Source organism: Vulpes vulpes, chromosome 9 (genome assembly GCF_048418805.1).
Source record: "Vulpes vulpes isolate BD-2025 chromosome 9, VulVul3, whole genome shotgun sequence".
Lineage (NCBI taxonomy): Eukaryota > Metazoa > Chordata > Mammalia > Carnivora > Canidae > Vulpes > Vulpes vulpes.
In genome coordinates this window covers 86,005,712-86,026,979 of record NC_132788.1, presented here as the reverse complement: position 1 = coordinate 86,026,979, position 21,268 = coordinate 86,005,712, and the positions used below count along the sequence as shown (strand labels likewise).

At 37.4% G+C, this 21,268-nt stretch overlaps 1 protein-coding gene across 1 annotated transcript in view; it reads right to left on the bottom strand.

The window, feature by feature from the left end:
• Window positions 1-20,184, bottom strand: part of DNAH12 (dynein axonemal heavy chain 12) — a 214,828-nt gene extending 194,644 nt beyond the window's left edge. The window contains exons 1-9 of the mRNA XM_025984090.2: window positions 20,017-20,184; window positions 19,134-19,312; window positions 11,866-11,947; window positions 11,635-11,661; window positions 6,108-6,297; window positions 5,105-5,177; window positions 4,074-4,232; window positions 3,448-3,643; window positions 353-541 (exon numbers count right to left, since the gene is read on the bottom strand). Coding sequence (XP_025839875.2) covers window positions 353-541; window positions 3,448-3,643; window positions 4,074-4,232; window positions 5,105-5,177; window positions 6,108-6,297; window positions 11,635-11,661; window positions 11,866-11,947; window positions 19,134-19,303 — 1,086 coding nt within the window. The 5' untranslated portion in view covers window positions 19,304-19,312; window positions 20,017-20,184. The remainder of the gene's footprint in view (window positions 1-352; window positions 542-3,447; window positions 3,644-4,073; window positions 4,233-5,104; window positions 5,178-6,107; window positions 6,298-11,634; window positions 11,662-11,865; window positions 11,948-19,133; window positions 19,313-20,016) is intronic.
• Between the last annotated feature and the right edge of the window lie 1,084 nt (window positions 20,185-21,268).

The window sequence follows — 21,268 nt, the reverse complement described above, 5'->3', positions numbered from 1 at the left end:
AAAAACTTGAGTTAGTTTTCTATCATTCAATAAGTATTTATTGAATAACTATAATGTCTAAGTGATTATACTAGAAAGTAGAAAAAACAAGCATGATGTGGATCTCATCCTTAAGAAGCTCACAACTAACTAGGGAAGATGAAATGAGCCCATAAATACCTATTCCTAACTGTAATAAAAGTTCTAAAAAGGAAAACATCATTTCTATCCAGGGACTTTATCAAAGAGAAAGCACTTTCTAACTTAACATTTTATGTTATGGACATTTTATGTCCACTTTATAGTTTCAACTGTTTAAAATGTTGAAAGAGATCCATATAAAGAAGCCCAGTGGATAAGATTGGTGGAATACCTGCAGAGCTTCAGTTATTCGCTCTACCAAACCCAAAACAACATCTTCCAAATCTTGAAAGGTAGGATAAAATTCCATTTTATCATCATCAAATGTCAGTTCCATCTTAAATATTGGCAGCCCTTGCTGATCTTCTCGGTCAAAGAGTTTTACAAATCCTTCTACAGTTCTCTTTAAGAAGTCCTTTAGCTGCATGATGTAATAAATTGTTACTTTAGAATTTACAAATTCAACCTTTAACCTTTTAACCTTTAGTTCAAAATCAGTGAGCTATTACCTATAACTAAGCCATTCTATCATTCCATTTAGCCCTCAAAATTATCTTCAGCACAATATGTTCCTACTAAATGTAGTCTAAAACAATAAATGGAACAATATATGCAAACTTTAACTTTTTATAGAATATCAATAATCTTTTTTAAGACTATTTACTTGTTTATTCATGAGAGACACAGAGAAAGAAGCAGAGACATAGGCAGAGGGAGAAGCAGGCTCCTATCGGGAGTTGATCCCAGGACCCGGGTATCATGACCAGAGCCAAAGCCAGATTCTCAACCACTGAGCCATTCAGGCCTCCCAAATATCAACAGGGTTAATATGGCAACTCAGAATCTTCCACATTCTTTAGTAATTCTTTCCCTGTTACAGAAAACATTTCAGAAAATTAAACAACATGGTAAATACTAATGGGAGGAAAGGCCAGCCACTTGAGGGTGAGGGTGATATGGGGTGACAGGCATATAAGGTGAAGGACGGTGGTATGCTAGAGCTATCTCCTAGTGTCAACTGTTAAATATTGAAGACTTCTATGAGCCAGTTATTAATCCCTTGGATGCCTGAAAATTGCCACAGTGAGAATATTTACACTAGAAAATTGGCAAACAGTACAAATTAGGGCTTTTCTCCCTCATCCCCAAAGCTGGATTTCCAGCATATCACTAGGTGAGTGTGAAGCCACTGGACTTAGAAATGTGCACACTAAATTGCCAAAGTATGAATAATGCATTATTTTTAAAAAGATTTTTTTTATTTATTTATTTATTTATTTATTTATTTATTTATTTATTTATTTATTTTAGAGAGAGTGGGGAGGCGCAAAGGGAGAGAGAATCTCAAGCAGACTCTACACTGAGCACAGAGCCCAAATGGGGGCTCTATCTCATAACCCTGAGATCATGACTTGAGCTGAAACCAAGCGTAGGATGCCAACCAACTGAGCCACCCAGGTGCCCCTGAATAATGCATTCCTATGTAGAACCAACTATTGGAAATTTAGCCAAACAAATAAATATATCTAAAACCATCTTCAAAATATTCCTCATCTCTACTTCTTATCAAATAATCATAGTCCTCTTAAGAGGATAAAGGTAAAAAGAAAATAATGTATATATTAATTACAGGATTATATACTAGATATTAAATGTGTCCTTTTAAGGATACATTGAAAAATTCATAGAATCTTAGGAGATATTTTCCAGAAGGGAAAGGTTTTATTCAAAACTATTTTTATAGAATTGTATTTCTACAATAGTAAAAATTTGAGGAGCCTATAAATATATAATTAATATAAATTAATATTCTTTAAAGATGATCAATTCCATTTCAAACCAAAATTTTATTGAGAAAAAAATGAGAATCAACTGACTTGGAATTTCATATGTTCAAATATGTTTACTAGGGGGACACCTGGATGGCTCAGCAGTTGAGCATCTGCCTTCAGCTTAGGGCATGATCCTGGAGTCCCAGGATCAAGTCCCACATTGGGTTCCTTGTATGGAGCCTGCTTCTCCCTCTGCCTATGTCTCTCCCTCTCTCTGTCTCTCATGAATAAAATAAATAAAAATCTTTTTTAAATGTTTACTAAAATAGTCCTTTGTGAATATTCTCCAATAAACCTATAGATAGTTGATAGCCCTTATGCATGAGCCCAGTAATCACTTATAATATTGACACATACTTCTAGACTTTCTTTTTATTTTATATTGCTTCAGAAATGAAGTATTTTATGCTAAACTAATTTAAACACAATTATGCTAAAGATATTTTAAACTTATTTCAAAACAATTACCTACCACTATATCTAATTAGAATTTTATTTAAAATAATAAACTAAAACACCAGTTTTATACTCAGCACTCCAAAATGAATAATCGAATTAAGAAATGGGCAGAAGATATAGACATTTTTCCAAAGAAGACATACAAATGACTAACAGACACATGAAAAGATGCTCAACATAACTCATCATCAGGGAAATACAAATCAAATCCACAATGAGATATCCCCTCACACCTGTCAGAATGGCTAAAATCAACAACACAAGAAACAATAGCTGTTGGGGAGGGTGTGGAGAAAGGGGAACAATTTTGCACTGTCTTTGGGAATGCAAACTGGTACAGCCACTATGGAAAAACAGTATGGGGGCTCCTCAAAAAGTTAAAAATGGAACTACCCTGCAATCCAGTGATTGCACATCTAGGCATTTACTCAAAGAATAAAAAGTACTAATTCAAAGGGATACATGCACCCCAATGCTTATAGCAGCATTGTCTACAATAGCCAAATTATGGAAGCAGCCCGTGTCCATAGATAGATAAAAGAATAAAGAATATGTGGTATATTTACATAAATGGAATATTACTCAGCCATAAAAAAGAATGAAATATTGCCATTTGCAATGACACGGATGGAGCTAGAGAGTATAATGCCAAGTGAAATAAGTCAGTCAGAGAAACAGAGATACCATACTATTTCACTCATATGTGGAATTTGAGAAACAAAACAATCAAGCAAAGGAGGAAAAAAAGAGAGAGAGGCAAACCAAGAAACAGACCCTAAACTATAGAGAACAAACTGATGGTTATGGGGGGGTGAGGGTGGAGGAATGGGTTAAATAGGTAATGGGGTTCAAGGAATACACTTGTGATGAGTACTGACTGTTGTATGGAAGTGATAAGTCACTATATTGTTCACCTGAAACTAATATTGCATTGCACATTAACTAACTGGAATTCAAATAAAAACTTAAAAAATAATAAAATAAAATCATAAACTAATTTTATTAACATTATTTAAGATATATAAAATATATTTACCTGATTTGACATAAGTGTGGAAACACAGTTATAAAATGCATCCAACTTTTCAGGTTTGATGGTTTCTAGAGCTTCCTTCTTGGTAAAAAGATTTATAACCTTTGGATACCATGTATTCATTATCTTCTCTTCTGCCTTTCTAGCTTGTATTGATAGATCATTTTTCAGTGATTCACAATCAATTGGCCCTTTAGCTCTATTTATGAGAAAATTTAAAATGATTTAAAGCAAATGATAAATATTGGTTTTAATACACAGTTGTTTAAAAATAAGATAAATTAAGGGCAGCCCGGATGGCTCAGCGGTTTAGTGCTGCCTTCAGCCCAGGGCCTGATCCTGGAGACCTGGGATCGAGTCCTACGTCGGGCTCCCTGCATGGAGCCTGCTTCTCCCTCTGCCTGTGTCTCTGCCTCTCTTTCTCTCTCTGTGTGTCTCTCATGAATAAATAAATACAATTAAAAAAATAAGATTAATTTTAAAAAGTTTTAATCTAAAGAAAAGTTCCCAAGACTTAGTTGTTGTTTTTTTCCCAAAACTTAGTTTTAAAACGCACACAGTAAAAATATAAAGACTCAAGCAGGAGACATTCAAATCTTAAATGTTAGTTAATAAATATGAGACTTTACCTAATCCCTGTTAAATCTAGCAAAACTGTATTGGCAAACGTCGTATAGCCAAGGTCCAGTAACATTTTCATAGTTGGATGAACAATGTGCAAATTAGCTGATATTTGATTTCTTGTCTGCAGATAGCTAGAATGCCAAGGATTAGAATAATCCAGTCCTCTGGAAAAGCAAAACACCATATCAAACAGGGTTCAAACAATACACTCTAAATTTTAGGAAATAATAGTTATGACATAGAATTAGTATTAAAGCAAGAAGAATAGGGATTTAGAAGAGAAAAATATGGTCTGCAACGGGAGCTTTAGAAGACGTCCATGTAATAAAAATGCATCAAGATCTTGAAACTGCATTCTCTTCAGAAAGGCCAGAGACCACTTGTGGGGAAGGCAGAATGATAGGCTAGGTGGGGGTGCCCTGCTGACTTCCACTGTGCTCTGGCTCAGTTACTGTGGGTAGAGATCCACAAACCCAGACCTTAGGCCTGGGGAAAAGAGATGAAGAAATCTGTCTGCCACATACCAAAGCTTCCTTAAGGTCAAGTTGACCTATACATCCATAAAGGTTCCCCTAATTGTATAAACAGCAAATAGACAAGTCCAGAGCAAGGATACCTTCGAGGGGAAAAAAAATAGTAGTGCTATTTTTTAGATGTATTCAAAATACTTTGAGCTTCACAATTCTAGACTTAAATGTAAGATCAGCTTATTTTCTATCTGTTATCAAAAGCTAGATGCCATTCTGTTTCTAAATTTACTATGGCACCTGAGTGTCTCAGTTGGTTGAGCCTCCAACTCTTGATTAGGCTCAGGTCATGATCACAGGGTTGTGGGAATGACTCCCACATTGGGCCCCACACACTCAACGAAGAGTCTGCTTGGGATTCTCTCTCTCTCTTCCTCCTTTTGCCCCTCCCCCTGCTTGACACTCTTACGCTCTAAATAAATTCATATCTTTATAATAAAGATAAATAAGATAAATAAAGATAAATAAAATAAATAAAAATCTTTAAATCATCATAATAATTTACTCACGTAGGGGATTCAGGTAAAGGGCCTCCTTCATCTTCAAGCCATTTAACTGGAGGTTTCACGAGAACACTCCTTACTAAAATACATATATGTATTAATATTTCTTGAAAACTCTTGCAAATCCTAATCAAAACAAAAGTTTCTAACTTTTGATATTGGGTAACATGGTTTATTGAGCATTAAAGTGAGTAGAAGAAAAAGTTCCTTTATTTGAAAAAAAAATTTTTAAAAAGAAAAAAATTAAGTTCTTGGTACTATTTTGATGTTACTTTGGGTGTGAAGTCAGATACAGAAAAGCTTTGAGTTTTCAGTTTTTTGTATTCTCTCTACTCAAACACCACTTAAGAAAACTTATTCCAATAAAAATTGCAAATGTTAAGTCCTTAATAAATCTCCCTAAATATGGTAATATTTTTGTAAGCAGTATAACTACAGCCATAAAGACAAAGAGAAAAAATCAAAAGGCTATTAGCTAACAAGGCACGTAAAAATTACACGAAGTTCCCTTGAATGACAAAGATTTTGACTAGATAATAAGCGCAAAATAGAATCTTTTTTAAAAGTAGATTTCATTTGGGATGCTTGGGTGGCTCAGTGGTTGAGCGTCTGCCTTCAACTCAGGGCGTGATTCTGGGGTTCCGGAATCCAATCCCACATCGGGCTCCGTGCCTGGAGTCTGCTTCTCCCTCTGCCTGTGTCTCTATCTCTCTCTGTGTGTCTCTCATGAATAAATAAAATCTTTTAAAAAATAAAAATAAAAGTAGATTACATTTTTTAAAGTAATCTCTACACCCAAAGTGAAGTTTGAACCTATACCCCAGGATCAAGAGTTGCACGCTCTAGTGACTGAGCCAACCAGGTGCCCCTCAAAATAAAAACTTTAAAAAATATCTAAGAAATACATATAGCTAAATACATAAATGTTCATTATTCATATTTCTACTTTTGATTGGAGGGATGGGAAACAAAAGTAAAAGAAGCTTGGCATGAGTTAAATGCCACTTACCCAGATACCTCTTCATGCTTTTTTCAAAGTCTCTTGACACCTCATTTATGAGACTTTCCACGAGTCCTTCTCTTTCTTTCCCTTCCTTTAAAGACTCAGGTATCAGCATTAACATGTGATCCAGCCATTCCTGCTGAATAGGTACTATAGGACTGCTTTCTACACATTGCTTTAAATAAATATAGTTGAACTGGGAATATAATAAGAAAAAATTAAGTCTTCTAAATGGTGTAGTATTTCAGTGTAACTCCTGAGCTCTGTCTAGTCAAGACAACATTTTTTTTCAGAATAGAAGAATTCTGAAAAATAACGTCTTCAGAATAAAAACATTTTACCCAAAGTATGACCTAAAAAGAAACCACTTTTTTTTAATGTGCTTAATATATATTTATTGAATGAATGAGAATTGGAAATTGGGACTGAAGTGTGGGCTAGGGAAGCTGGGTGTACCCATGTGTTATCCATTCAAATATTGAAATATTTAGCATTAATCCGTTAAACAGTCAGAAATTACCAAGCACAAAGGTACACAATTGATGAAATAACAAAGAATAACAGGAAATAATAACAATAAATTATGAGTGAATATTATTAAGTATTTTAGAATATTTAATCAAGCTAATTTAAAATATTACCAGGGTGGTTCTTTCTAGCCCAAATCTGCATTTTATACTTGAGAAAACTAATCTTGTCACAAGCTCTTCACTCAAACCAGGGCTGGAGTCTAAGGTTTTCTGTATTAAAACATGTCTAAATGCAGATTCATCAGTATCTTAAATATGCAATAGAAATGAATTAAGTAGGTTTTCTTTATATTTTTTTAAGGTTTTATTTATTTATTCATGAGAGACACAGAGAGAGAGAGGCAGAGACATAGGCAGAGGGAGAAGCAGGTTCCCCATGGGGAACCCAATGCAGGACTCAATCCCAGGACCCCAGGATCATGACCTGAGTGGAAGGTAGACGCTCAACTGCTGAGCCATTCAAGCAACCTGAATTAGGTTTTAATATTTAAGAGTGTACTATGAATTTACCATACCAGCTTGTTGGGACTCTCTGAATAGGAATACATTATTGTAAAACAAAACATAAATAATGTCTCATCATTTCTTATTCAAGAAAAAATAAGACTTTCTTGTGGGTAAAATGTATGTGGTTTGAAAGAAGAACAGATAAATGGTTTAAAAAAAAAAAAGGAGAAAACACTATAGAGTATGGAAAAGAGCAGAAAGGTAACAGCTAAATGAAACCAGGAGAAACAGAGAGGGGCAAGAACAGAACTGACTAGAATTTAATTTAATTTAATCTGGAGGGAGGCAACTGAGTTGAGTAAGAACCAATTGGTCACCTCCAGGATAGTGTGAGACGATCACAAAAACAAATTGATGTAGGCACACTGGAGGCAAGCAGAAAAGGACCCTGGTTTCCCAGAGAGTAAGAAAGGGGACTAAAGGGAATGGAGGGCCTGGGATGGGGGACCAAAGAGAAGTTCATAGCCTCCAAGGATTCAAATAGGGAAATCTAGAGAGTAACAGGATTTGGAAGAGGAGAAAGGGATTCTTTAGGACCTTTTAGTTGGGCAAAGGGCTCTAAGCAGTCTAGACCTCCACTTTCGATGGACAGCAACAATATACAGCTCATGTCCCGGCGTTTCATTTTACTGTTACACTGGATAACCTGTGATCACAAGAGCTCTGTATCCTGGATGAAAGCAGTCAGAGCTGGAGAAGGGAGCCCTGCCAGGAAAGTGAAGACAGGGTGACAAGTCTAGAGGTTCTTCCCACTGGGCCCCTAGGTGGTGGCAGCCAAAATGAACACAAGACTTTCTAGCAGATGATATATCATATACTTCTTAAAAGGGGCTTTGTAGAAGAATCATGAATGAACTAGATGCAAAATGCAATCCTTCAGCTTTTAATACCTAGAAGAGTAAATCATGCTATCTAGAGCCCTGATGTATTTACTATAAATTCACTGGAGGTCAGGTGTCTGGGCAGGAAAAACATTTTGCTCTGTCTTTTCAAAGAAACCAATTTACATTTTTCTTTATTTATGATGAGTTATTGGCAAAAGTAATGTTCTTTGTATACTTTTCATTTTCTCAAGGCAAAACAAAGATTCTTTGTTTAACTTAAACATCCTATAAAAATAAACATGTGAGAATAGCTAAAAAATTCTTTAACTTAAACATGTTTAACTTAAACATCCTGTAAAAAATAAACATGTGACGGGATCCCTGGGTGGCGCAGCGGTTTGGCGCCTGCCTTTGGCCGAGGGCGCGATCCGGGAGACCCTGGATCGAATCCCACGTCGGGCTCCCGGTGCATGGAGCCTGCTTCTTCCTCTGCCTGTGTCTGTGCCTCTCTCTCTCTCTGTGTGTGACTATCATAAATAAATAAAAATTAAAAAAAAAAAAACAAAAAACAAAAATAAACATGTGAGAATAGCCAAGAAATCCCTGAGAAAAAAATGTCTACCAGGGAGGACCAGCCCTAGGAAACATTAAAACATATTATAAGGTCTCTCTAATTAAAACAGTGTGGTAGGGCAGCCCCGGTGGCGCAGCGGTTTAGCGCCGCCTATGGCCCGGGGTGTGATCCTAGAGACCCGGGATCAAGTCCCACGTTGGGCTCTCTGCATGGAGCCTGCTTCTCCTTCTGCCTGTGTCTCTGCCTCTCTCTCTGAATAAATAAACAAATAAATCGTTAAAAAAAAAAAAAAAAAACCAGTGTCGTACAGGAGCCTGGGTAGACAGACTAGCAGGGAAAAAAAGAAAGTCCAGAAATAGAGCCAGTATGTAGGAAATTTTAGCATATAAGTATAGCATCTCAAATCAGTGAAGCAAAGATGAAGATTTTAAAAAATAGTTCTGGGACAACTGGTTAGCCATTTGGAAAAAGATAAAAATTAATCCATACCTTCCACCATACAAAAAAGTAAACCCCAAGTAGATGAAGAATTTAAATTAAATAATGAAAGACCAAAAAATTGATAAATTCTGCTGTAATTGAGTGTAGGGGAAAACTTTCTAATTATGATTCAAGATCCAGTTATAAAAAATAAAAAATGACTGACAAATACTGACTACATAAAAATTAAAATGTGGGAGAACGCTGGGTGGCTCAGCGGTTTAGCACCTGCCTTAACCCCGGGGAGTAATCCTAGAGTCCTGGGATTGAGTTCCGCATTGGGCTCCCTGCATGGAGCCTGGTTCTCCCTCTGCCTATGTCTCTGCCTCTCTCTGTGTGTCTCTCATGAATAAGGAAATAAAATCTTTAAAAAAATTAAAATGTTTGCATGGCAAAACAACTCAATAAAAACAATCAAAAGACAACTGACAATCTGGGAGGAAAAATTTGCAACATGTATCTCAAAGTATAAAGAATGCTTGAAAATGTAAAGGATAGATGAAATTTGGAGACTTTATGTGAAATGAGATAAGCCTATGACAAAAAACAAATATTATATGATTTCACTTCTGAGTAAGTGTAGTCAAATTCATAGAAATAGATAATAGAATAGTAGCTGCTAGGAACTAAGGGAAGAGAGAAATGGAGAGTTGTTTAGTGAGCAAAATTTCAGTTTTGCAAGATGAAAAGTTCTAGAGATTAATTACACAATTATATGAAGAAACACCACTTCACTGTACACTTAAAAATGGTTAAGATGGTAAATTTAATGTTGTGTGTATTTTACTAGATTCCAATTTAAGAGAAAATAAGACCAAAACCCAATAGAAAAATGGGCAGAAAATATGAACCAACATTTTGCAATAAAAATATTATAAAAATGGTCCTTAAGTCTATGATAAATATTTAATCCTACTCATAATTAATAAAAGCATATTTAAACTATTCTGAGATGCCATATGTCACCTGAAGAAGTAAAAAACATGACCCCCACATTCTATGGTGAGACTATGGGGAAGAAGTACTCCCACATATTACAAGTAGGAATGCGTATTGGCATTATCTTTTTGGAGAGAAATTTTGTGAGAGCTACCAAAACTGCACATTGACCTAGCAGGCCAAGGGCACCTGGGTGGCTCAGTGTTGAGCCTTTGGCTCAAGCTGTGATCCCAGGGTTCAGGGTCCAGGATCAAGTCCAGCATCAGGCTCCCTGCAGGAAGCCTGCTTCTCCCTTTGCCTATGTCTCTGCCTCTCTCTGTGTGTCTCTATGAATAAATAAATAAAATCTTTTTTAAAAAATGCCTTGGAGGGATCCCTGGGTGGCGCAGTGGTTTGGCGCCTGCCTTTGGCCCAGGGCGCGATCCTGGAGACCCGGGATCGAATCCCACGTCGGGCTCCCGGTGCATGGAGCCTGCTTCTCCCTCTGCCTATGTCTCTGCCTCTCTCTCTCTCTCTCTCTGTGACTATCATAAATAAATAAATAAAAAATTTAAAAAAAATGCCTTGGATTTGGCATTAGTGGTCACTGGTGAGTTAATGATGAAGAAGTGGAGTTCCTACATGCCAGATTACCAAAAGCAGTGGGCTCAGGAGTGAATGACTGTTTCATGCGTGGTTACGTATTTTAGATTGTAAGACACTAGTAGGCAAGAATTGTGGATGAAGAGTGAGTGAGGATGCTAAGCACATACACACAAAAATGCCTTGCAATTCACCTGGTCTCATGAGAAACACTTATGAATGTTTTGTATTCGTTCTTATATCTAGTAAAGAGCAAATATACACAGCCAAAGTCTTCAGAAAAGTTGGGACGGTAGAAGGCAAAGGAAGGAGAGGAAAGAAGGAAAGGAGGAAGGAAGGAAGGAAGGAAGGAAGGAAGGAAGGAAGGAAGGAAGAAAGGAGAAGGGAAGGGAAGGGAAGAGAAGGGAAGGGAAGGGAAGAGAAGGGAAGGGAGAAAAGAGAAGAGAGAAGAGAAGGAAACTTGGAGTAGCTAAAATTAGATTCTCCCACAGATCCTCAATACAGGGATGTGTCCTGAGCCCTCTATCTCCAAAGGGAAGTTGAAGAGACTTGGAAAGTACTCCTGTCTGGGAACATACTGTGTGAATTTCTGTTTTGTGGGGCCAGCTCCATAGGTTTCCTTATGCTTTGCTGTGCAATAAATGTTGTGCTCTCATCTTCCGACCAATCACACCACAGACTCACGTTGTCATCCATGCAGTCAGCGCCATTTTTAAAAAATCAAGCATCTAGCATGTGGCTAGCACCCTATAGATTCTCATTAAGTAATCATTATTACATCAATACTAGAACAGTGAAAAGGGAAATGCATTTCCTTTATAATTGTAACTTTAAAAAAATTTTTCCAGTTTCTGGAATAAGAACTAAAACCTTTACAACTAATCTTCAGATAATAAATGGCAACAAAAATATAACTCTTAAAACCCATATTGTCATCCATGGAATGCTTATTCCTTTGGCTAATAAAAATGAAAATCTCAGTTCTAAATTTCTTCTTCTAGAATGGGTCTTATTAGCAGGTTGTCTTAGAAGGAACTACTTTGTAATAATTTCTTTGAACATTTTCAAAACAAGAAATATAAAAAAATTGAACTCACTCCTTTCTTTTTAATTTCACTGGTCATCTGTCAAAAGCAAACAAATAAGACATAATTAAATCAAGGAGGAAAAAATTTTAAAATAAGTGATGTAAATGTATGTATTATGTGTATTATTCTCTTAAAAATACTAGCTATATGGAGATCAACTTAAGATAATTAGAAATTAAAAGTGTAGAAGGATAAAAAAAGACTCTGTTGTCTCTTTTCAAAGAGACAACATAAACTTACAGTTGGAGGATAATCTGGCTCTGGTGTTGGAGGTGTTCTTTTATCCAGTGCTCTGTCTAAACTTCTTTTGGCTCCATCAATTCTGGATTATGGTTTTAAAAATAGTTTATAGTTATAAACTATTTATAGTTATAAAAAATGTCTACCTCTCTTGAAGACAACATTAGGATATATTATTAAAATATCACAATTTTGGGGTGCCTGGCTGAGTCTTGACCTTGGGGTCATAAGTTCAAGTCCCACATTGGGGGTAGAGTTTACTTAAATAATAATAATAAAATATTACAATTTGAACATCTTTTCAATTATACTTATGGAAGAGATACTCAAGACTTCTTTATCTTACTGAATTTTCTATAAGAAACAAATCCCAATAGTCATTATCAATGAGACTTAAATTTTCTCTTTTTTTTAAGATTTTATATATTTATTCATGAGAGACACAGAGAGAAAAGCAGAGACATGGAGGGAGAAGCAGCCTCCTTGCAGAGAGCCTGATGCAGGACAGGATCCCCAGACCTGGGATCACGCCCTAAGTCAAAGGCAGACACTCAATTGCTGAGACACCCAGGTATCCCAAGACTTTAATTTTCAAATTATTCATGTCTACTGTAAATGAATGAGACTAAAAATAAAAATCAAATTTTTTTCAATTCAAACTTACAAATTTTAATTTAATCCTGATGCCTAGTAGGCCCTCATATGTATTGTCCCCGTTCAAAAGCCACCTTGTCAGAGAAGGCTTAGCTTACCCCCCTTTTTTTTAAGACTTTATTTATTTATTCATGAGAGACAGAGAGAGAGGCAGAGACACAGGCAGAGGGAGAAGCAGACTCCATACAGGAAGCCCGATGTGGGTCTTGATTCCAGGACTCCAGGATCACGCCCTGAGCCAAAGGCAGACAGATGCTCAACCGCTGAGCCACCCAGGCATTCCCCTTTGCTTACCCCTTATATTAAGTAGCACTTCCTTCACTATCCAATCTTTTTGTCCTTACTTACCTTGCTTCATAGAACTTACCATCATTTGACATATTATATGTTGTAGACTATTTTATTCATTGCCTTGCCCCTAATGCTCAGAACAGTACTTGGTCACATAGTAGGTACTTGATAAATAGTTTGAACAGAGGGTGGCCTGGGTGGCTCAGTGGGTTAAGCATTTGCCTTTGGCTCAGGTCATGATCCCAGGGTCTTGGGATAGAGCCCCGTGTCAGCGGGTTCTCTATTCAGTAGGGAGTCTGCTTCTCTTTCTGCTTCTCCCCCTGCTTATGTTCTCTCTCTCTCTCTCTCTCTCTCTCTCTCTCTCAGATAAATAAATAAAATCTTTAAAAAAATTTTTTAACAATTTGAACATAGGAATTTATCATCCATAAAATAAAGTTATATCATCTAATCCATCTGTCACATATTTATTGAAAATTTATTGAATGCTCATATTATGCAAGCACTCTACTAGGTTTGGTGTTTTGTTTTTTTTTTTAAGATTTTATTTATTCATTCATGAGAGACGCAGAGAGAGAGGCAAAGACATAGGCAGTGGGAGAAGCAGGCTCCCCATGGGGAACCCAATGTGGGTCTCGATCCCAGGACCCCAGGATCATGCCCTAAGCCGAAGACATTCAACCACTGAACCATACAAGCATCCCCTCTAGGTTTTATTAAAAATATAACAGCAACAAACCTCAAGGAATTGATAAGCTGAAAGGGTGAGGAGATAAAAACAGGTACCATATGCCTTTTATGGGACCCTGATGGTTCAGAGGAAGGAACAAGTTCACTTCGACCTGGAGGTGTCTCTAAAGGCTACATGAAAAAGTTAGCTTTTACGATGAGTTTAAACAGAGGAAGGGATTTCAGGTGAAGATGTAGTTTTCCTGGGTAGATAGATCTGAATAAACAAGACTCTCCTAAGGAACAGGAAGTCAAGGAAATGATCAAAGGAAAAAATAGGGAGTAGTAGGGAATTGTCCAATATGCTCATTGGTTATGGGACCAAATGGAAATTAATTTGGAGAAATAGACTGGAATATCCAACTAAGGGCCTCAAAGAGCAGGGTTTTTTTTTTTTTAATTCAATCACAGTGGAGAATTGCTGAGAGTTTTTGAGCATGGAAACATTTGTAGGAAGATAAATCCATCAGTTTGCAAAGGTACACTGGGGGAGATGGCCAAAGGAGAGAGTATACAAGGAAAAGAAGAGACCTGAAAAGGAAGATTGGAGGATGCCAACCTTGACAAGAATAAGAAAAAAACACAATTGAAGGAGGAAAAAGAGACGTGGTCAGAGAGGCAGGAGAACCAAAAGAAATTTCAAAGAAAAGATGGCCACCTAAACCATAAAAGCATAGACGGTTAAGTTCCAGAGAAACAAAGGCCATGTCTGTTGCTCACTGCTCTAACTACAACACTTAGTGTCCATCAAGGTCCATAAATACCTGTGGATTTGGAAAAAAATCTTGTGTATCTAATTCAGTACCTTATTTGATGCATGAATCCTCTCAAAAATATCAAGTTGTACCCAGAGATGAGTAACGGGGATGACATTCATCACTTTCTGAGGTAGACCAATTTACTGTCAGCTAACTATATTCTTGTTTTTTTTTTTTAAGATTTTATTTATTTATTTGAGGGAGAGAGAGAGAGAAATAGCAAGAGAGAGCACAAACAGATGGGGAAAGGGAGAAGCAAGTTCCCTGCTGAGCAGGGAGCCCAATGCGGGACTCAATCCCATGACCCCAGGATCATGACGTGATTCAAGGGCAGATGCTTAACCAACTAAGCCACCCAGGTGCCCTGGCCTATATCCTTAGAAACAGAATTTTTATATTGAGTTATATCCTTGTAACTTTTGTTCTCCAGAGCTATATACAAAAAGTATATTCTTTTTCTGTTACCCTTCTGAAACTTAATGATACCTATCCAGTTCTTTCAACTATTTGTCAATAAAAGTTACCACTTGTGGTGAGCTTATTATGTTTTAGGCATTGACTTAAGACCTTAAGTGCATAGATCTCATTTAACTCCCACAAAAATCCTGACAATAGCACTATTCTTATCTCCATCTTACAGACAGAAAGATGAAGATAAGCAAAGTTACTTAACTTGCCAAATTCACGCATGGCTGATAAGCTGCAGAGACAGGATATGAACTCAGGCCAGTCTGATGCCAGTCTATACTCTTACCCATTAAGCAGATAAGCCTCCTTCAAATGAGATAGTTTTTCAAAATTCCTCTCTCTTCCATGCCTATTATGGTTTATCAACATACCTCTTAAAGTGTGACCCTAGAATACCAGATGTTGTTTAATCAGTGCAGAGCGAAAATTTTCTATCATGCATTCTAGACATGTTACATTTATCAAAGCAGTCTAACATGAAACTCGATTTTTTTTTAAGTAGGCTCTAAGCCCAATGTGGAGCTTGAACTCTTGACCACAAGATCAAGCGTTCCAAGCTCTATTGAGCCAGCCAGGCACACCTGAATTAGCTTTGAGTAGTCTCATTTCCATGTTGACTCTTATTGAGCCTGACTAAACTAAAATTCCAAATGCTTTTTCACATAAAGTAGAAAATGTGACTGGAATATCCTCCTTCCTTTTTTCTTTGTGAATCATCAAGGCCCCAACCAGACTTCCTTTCATCTGTCATTATTTCCCTGAATAGCCTAGCTCTCGCTGATCCACACTTTCAAGGAATTTGCCTCATACTTTGGTAGGCTAGTATGGTAATATGGTATGCTAGCTACAGCCGACTTGCACTGTAATCATCCCAACAAAAATATGCTTGACCTCCTTGAGCTCTTTATATATAAAGCTACCCTTTAAGATAGCAACAATTTCCTGGAGTGTGTTTTCTCCTACCGGTTATAAATAAAAAGAGCTGGGAAGAATATAAAAGTGAACCTTTTTGTTCTCTGTTTTTGCTTTGTGTGTTGACAGTCAAAAACAAATAAACAAAAATTGTATAATTTCAAAGCAACTGTGTGAGAGACCACATGAAGTGAAGGAGAGAAAGGTTGGTCTGAATCAAGACGGAGATAGTGGTCAAGGAAGAAGTGACTCATTCCTGGGACTCCAGAAGCTACAAAATAATTTTTTTTTTCCTCAGCCAACTGTTCCCAGGCACTGGTCACAGAAGGGGCCCAGTTCTGCCCAGGACACCTTACATCCTACCTCAGTCCTGGAGCTCTCTCTATTAACAGACTTTGAAACAGGGAAATCTACGTTCCTATTGTGTAATAGGTAGATCAGTAAGACCAGAGAATCACAAAATCCATAGTCATCCAGAAAAATGTGTTTCTGGTATAAAAATCTTTCATCACAAATGCATTTATCCTAAATAAACACATGGCAATTCTAATCTCAGTATTAATACAGCACTATGCTTCAGGTAATTCTGAGACTATTTTTTATTAAGCACCCAAATGAGAGAGGTACTACTTGAACATCTGTAGAAAGCACAAGACTTAGGTTCCTCTTTAAAAAATTCCTTTATTCACTCATTCAATGCACCAACAATAACATGCCAGATACTGTGCTTTGTGTTGAGAGACCTGCCCTTAAGGATGCCAAAGTTAGTGGAAGAGAATAGCAACAAAGACACAATAATATACCATGTTGTTGAGAAAGTCACACTTCCTCGATCTATTTGCTGATTGACCCTTCTGTACCCAACATCTAAATATTATCATTTCTGGGGTGCCTGTGTGGCTCAGTCAGTTGGGCATTTGACTCTTGATTTCAGCCCAGGTCACGATCTCAGGGTTGTGGGATCAAGCCCTGCACTGAGCTCCAAATTCAGCTTGAAGTCTCCTTGTCCCTCTCTCTCTGCTCCTCCTCTCTCTCTCTCTCATTCATAAATAAAATCTTTAAAAAACAAATAATTATAATTCCTAAAGGCTTAGTCCTGAGCTATCTTCTCCTCTCAATTTTTACCATCTCTAGGTGATTTGAACTATTCCTCATAGCTTTAACAATTGTCTACATTCTGCTGACTCCCAAATTTGTATCTTTAGCCTAAACCTCTTCTCTTATATCCAGCTGCCTACTTAACATATTTCCCCTTAGATGTCAGATAAGTACCTAACCTTCAAAACTTACCTCCCCCATCTCCTGGACTTCTGATTGTCTATAGACCCTACCATTCACCTTGTTACCAAAGCCAATCCAATAGCAAGTCCTACTGATTCTGGATCCAAACCTATCCCCTGGGCAGCCCCGATGGCGCAGCGGTTTGGCACCTCCTGCAGCCTGGGGTGTGATCCTGGAGACCCGGGATCAAGTCCCACATCAGGCTTCCTGCATGGAGCCTGCTTCTCCCTCTGCCTGTGTCTCTGCCTTTCTCTCTCTCTCTCTCTGAATAAATAAATAAATCTTAAAAAAAAAAAAAAAGACAAACCTATCCCCTATAAATCTAATTCTCTCCTCCACTGTCTCCAGACTTATTCAAGCCACTGAAAGCTCTCACCTATGTTACTACAAAATCATCCTACCTGGTCTCCTTGTTTCCCTCTACTCTTGCCCTCTTCCTTCCACTTCAGTCTATTCTTAATAGCCAGAGTGATATTTTTAAATGTAAGTTGAATTTCATGTCATGTCCTAGTTTAAAACATTTTGTTGGCCTTCATTGTACTTAAAGTGGAATCTGGATTCATTATCATGTCTTAAAAAGCCATTCACACTCTGCCCTTCATTAGCATGGCTTAAAAACCCTTTCACTCTCACTTTCTGTCCAGCTTCACCTGATACACCACTCTTCCCCAGGCTCCACTGGCCTTTGTCAGCTCCTAGAACACACAAAAGCATTCATATTCAGGGCTTTCAACACTTGTTATCCCCTTTGCTAGAGAGCTATTCCCATGTTTATTTAAATGAAAAGCTTCTTACTCTTTTCTTTTCTTTTTTTTTTAAGATTTTATTTATTTATTTGACCTAGAGAAAGAGGGAATGCATTCAAGCAGGGGGAATGGCAGAAGGAGAGAGAGAAGCAGGCTCCCCACTGAACAGGGAGCCCAACCCAGGGCTCAATCCCAGGACTCCAGGATCAAGACCTGAGCCAAAAGCAGATGTTTAACTGACTAAACCACCCCTACACTTCAGCTTCTTACTCTTTAGATTTCTACTTAAATATCATCTCCATAGGATTTTCCTGTGATGTTGCTTGAGACAACTTCCCCATCACTCTCTACCCCACAATCTTATATCATCATAGTATCCATCACTACTAAAAGGCTAACATACTCTTTTTGATTATTTGTTTTTAAATGTCCACTATCTGTCTTTCTTACCAGAATATAAAGACACGATCCCTTCTGTTGTGATCTCTTTGGTCTCCCTAGTAACAAGCACAGTGTCTGTTTAACAGTTGGTAGGTAATATTGCTAAATAAACTGATGTAAGAGAAATATAAAGAAAAAGCTAAAGCTGTACGAAGGGCATTAGGAGAAGACTTTCTAGAGAAGGTGATCCAAAAACTAAGCCTTAAAGAACTAGTATAAATATTCAGGCAGACAAATACTTTCAAGTGAAGGAAACTGCAGGGAGTAATTATGAAATTTATTTTTCACCAAACTGTGAAAAATAGAATATATTCATGGAACTGCAAGTAGTTCAACATAACAATGTGAGATTATGAAAGGTTTTGGAGTAAAAGCAATATGTAATTCCTAAGGCATTTCTTTAATCTCTAAGTATACTAAAACATTGAGTAAACCTACATTTATAAAATAGAGGTAAGAGGAGCACCTGGGTGGCTCAGTGGTTGAGCATCTGCTTTTGGCTCAAGGCACAATCCCAGGGTCCTAAGATTGAGTCCTGCATCAGGGTTCCCACAGGGAGCCTGCTTCTCCCTCTGCCTACATCTCTGCCTCTCTCTCTCTCTCTGTGTCACTGATGAATAAATAAATAAAATATTTTTTAAAAATAGAGATAAGAATAGTACCCCCATCATAGAAGGTAGTTGTGAGAAGTACAGGTGAAGTGATAAAAACAATGCTTAGAGTAAGCAGTAATTAGCATAAGCACTATATTAACTATAGATATAGTGACATATATAGACATATATATCTATATATATAGTGACATATAACATATATATAGTGATATGTAACATTTATTAAGGTGATTACTTTTTTGTTTCCCTAATTGAATTTGAAAATGGTATTTTGCCCATGAACAACCTACATAGTTAAAGCTTTTCATGAGACTATGAACACTAATCATTTCACTTCAACTCCATAAAAGATGTATTTCCAATATGCTACTTACACTAACTGATTAATTGTCTTCTGCTGCTCCTTAGATCTTCTGTAATTCAGCAATTTACTTTGTGCTGATGTGTCAACACCTATGTCTTCAGGGGGGCGCACAATGGGAGGTAACTTCAAGTTCAGAGCCTCCTTTTCTGCTGCGATGGCAGCTTTGTTTGGATCTGACATGTTGATCTCCTGAAGATTAAAATATTTTATACTATGAGGAGAAAAAGCCCATAAAACCATTATTGTAAATGTTAGCCTCAATATACTTATAACAATATCTTAGCTATCAGTACCAAAAATTCCAGATTTTTGAGATCTTCTTCCCAAGTATGATATTAGTCTAAAGAATGACAGTTGAGGTTTGGGCAGGGATTCTTGTTACAGGTCTACATCCCACTTGCTTTGAAGAAATGAAACCAGTCACTTCCCAGTTAGGGTTTCAGTTTTCCCATGCATGAAGTTAAGGAACTGGATTAGATGCCCTCTAAATACCCCTACAAGTCCTAAAATTCTGGGTTCACATTTTTCCTTAAAATCTAAACCACCACTACCACCACAACAATAAAATCCAGTTGTTGAGGTATAACCCTGTTCCCAAAAAAGCTGATGTTTGACACCATCAACATTTTTAAACACCAATATTGTACCTTAGTCTTGCTACCTTCCTAGGAAGTGATACAATGATCAAGCAAAAAATAGGCATACTTTTTGCATAGAAAGTCTAAAATGTCATGTAAATGAATAATTAACTGTGATACCAACTGCGTTCGCCGCGGAAGCCCGCAGAAATTGGGAGAGTCTTGCCTTGAAAAAAGAGTATTTCTGCCGGCACCCAGTTAGAGATCTCCGACTCTGGGAGAGGAGTGAGAAAAAAACTGAAGTCAAGGAAGTACCTATCTGATGGCCTTTCACTACTCCCGGCTGCGCAGAGAGGGAAAGGTTCAGTTAGCTTCTCCTCTGGCGAAAGGAAGAAGGGACACGAGGGCTGAAACCTCGGGAATCCCACCGCTCCCGACGAGCTGGGCTGTCCGCCTGCAGTGTATAAACAAAGTTGTCGCCATGGAAACTGTCCCGGTAGCGGCTGGAGAGACCCGGTAGAGGTTGCCTGGAGAGGCAGTTGCTGAGCTGCGAGCGGCAATAGCTCATTACTCAATTCATTACTAATCCATTAAGAACGGAGGGTGGAGGAATGAGGTTTTTGTTTTGTTTTGTTTTTAACCTAACTGCTTTCCCTTAGAAGAAGTCCAGGGAATCCGGATCTTCAAGTTGTCGAAAACTGCAATATTGGAAACTTGGATGAGTTGGAAAATAGATTTATGTAAAAGCTCTCAGAGGAGGATAAAGTCTTCTTCAAATGTTACCATGGTGACTTCCCTTAAATAATCAGCAACATAATTTTTCTTCTTTCTGTATTTGGTATTTGTTTATATATTACTTTTCCTTCAGGAAATCCTTGGCAAAAAAAGGTTAAGGTGTGTCAATTTACAGGTATGCTCAGAGACAGAAATGTGAAACTGCTTTGAGAGGCTGTACAATGGATACTCCATCTAAACTGATAGCCTACACAAATACCACGTGCATAAATAAAATTGGGGATGAGTAAGTCCTGGTGGTGTATTGATGGTATATTCATTCAACAAATATTTGAGCAATTTGACATAGAGTGCCAGTCATCATGTAAAGAATTTTTTTTTAAGAGTACAAGTTACATTCCTATGTCTACCACATAGTAGGTCTTCTAAAAACATCATTCGGGTGAGTGCACAAACAAGTTAAAACATCCTCGTTGCTTTTAAAAGTAAACCGTCTTTCTGTAGAAAACAAAATACTGGTATAAGTACAGGATGGTTTTCTTAGGCTAAACTATAAACTAGATTTAAGGGAAGACAGAAGTCTTTTGCATCATACCCACAACCTCTCACAGTTCAGTTATTCAGTTAAACACTAATCTGGTGCTGCAATAAAGAGACTTTGTAAATGAAATTCAAATCCTAGTAAATTGATGTTAAAGTAGGGAGAGTATCTGGGTGGGACTGACTCAATCAGTGGAAATCCTTTTAAAGAAAAGGTTTAGGCATGCACTGAGTCAGACTCTAAACAGCCGCTAGGTTTATAATTGCTCTCATCTCTGGATCTTCCCTTTCT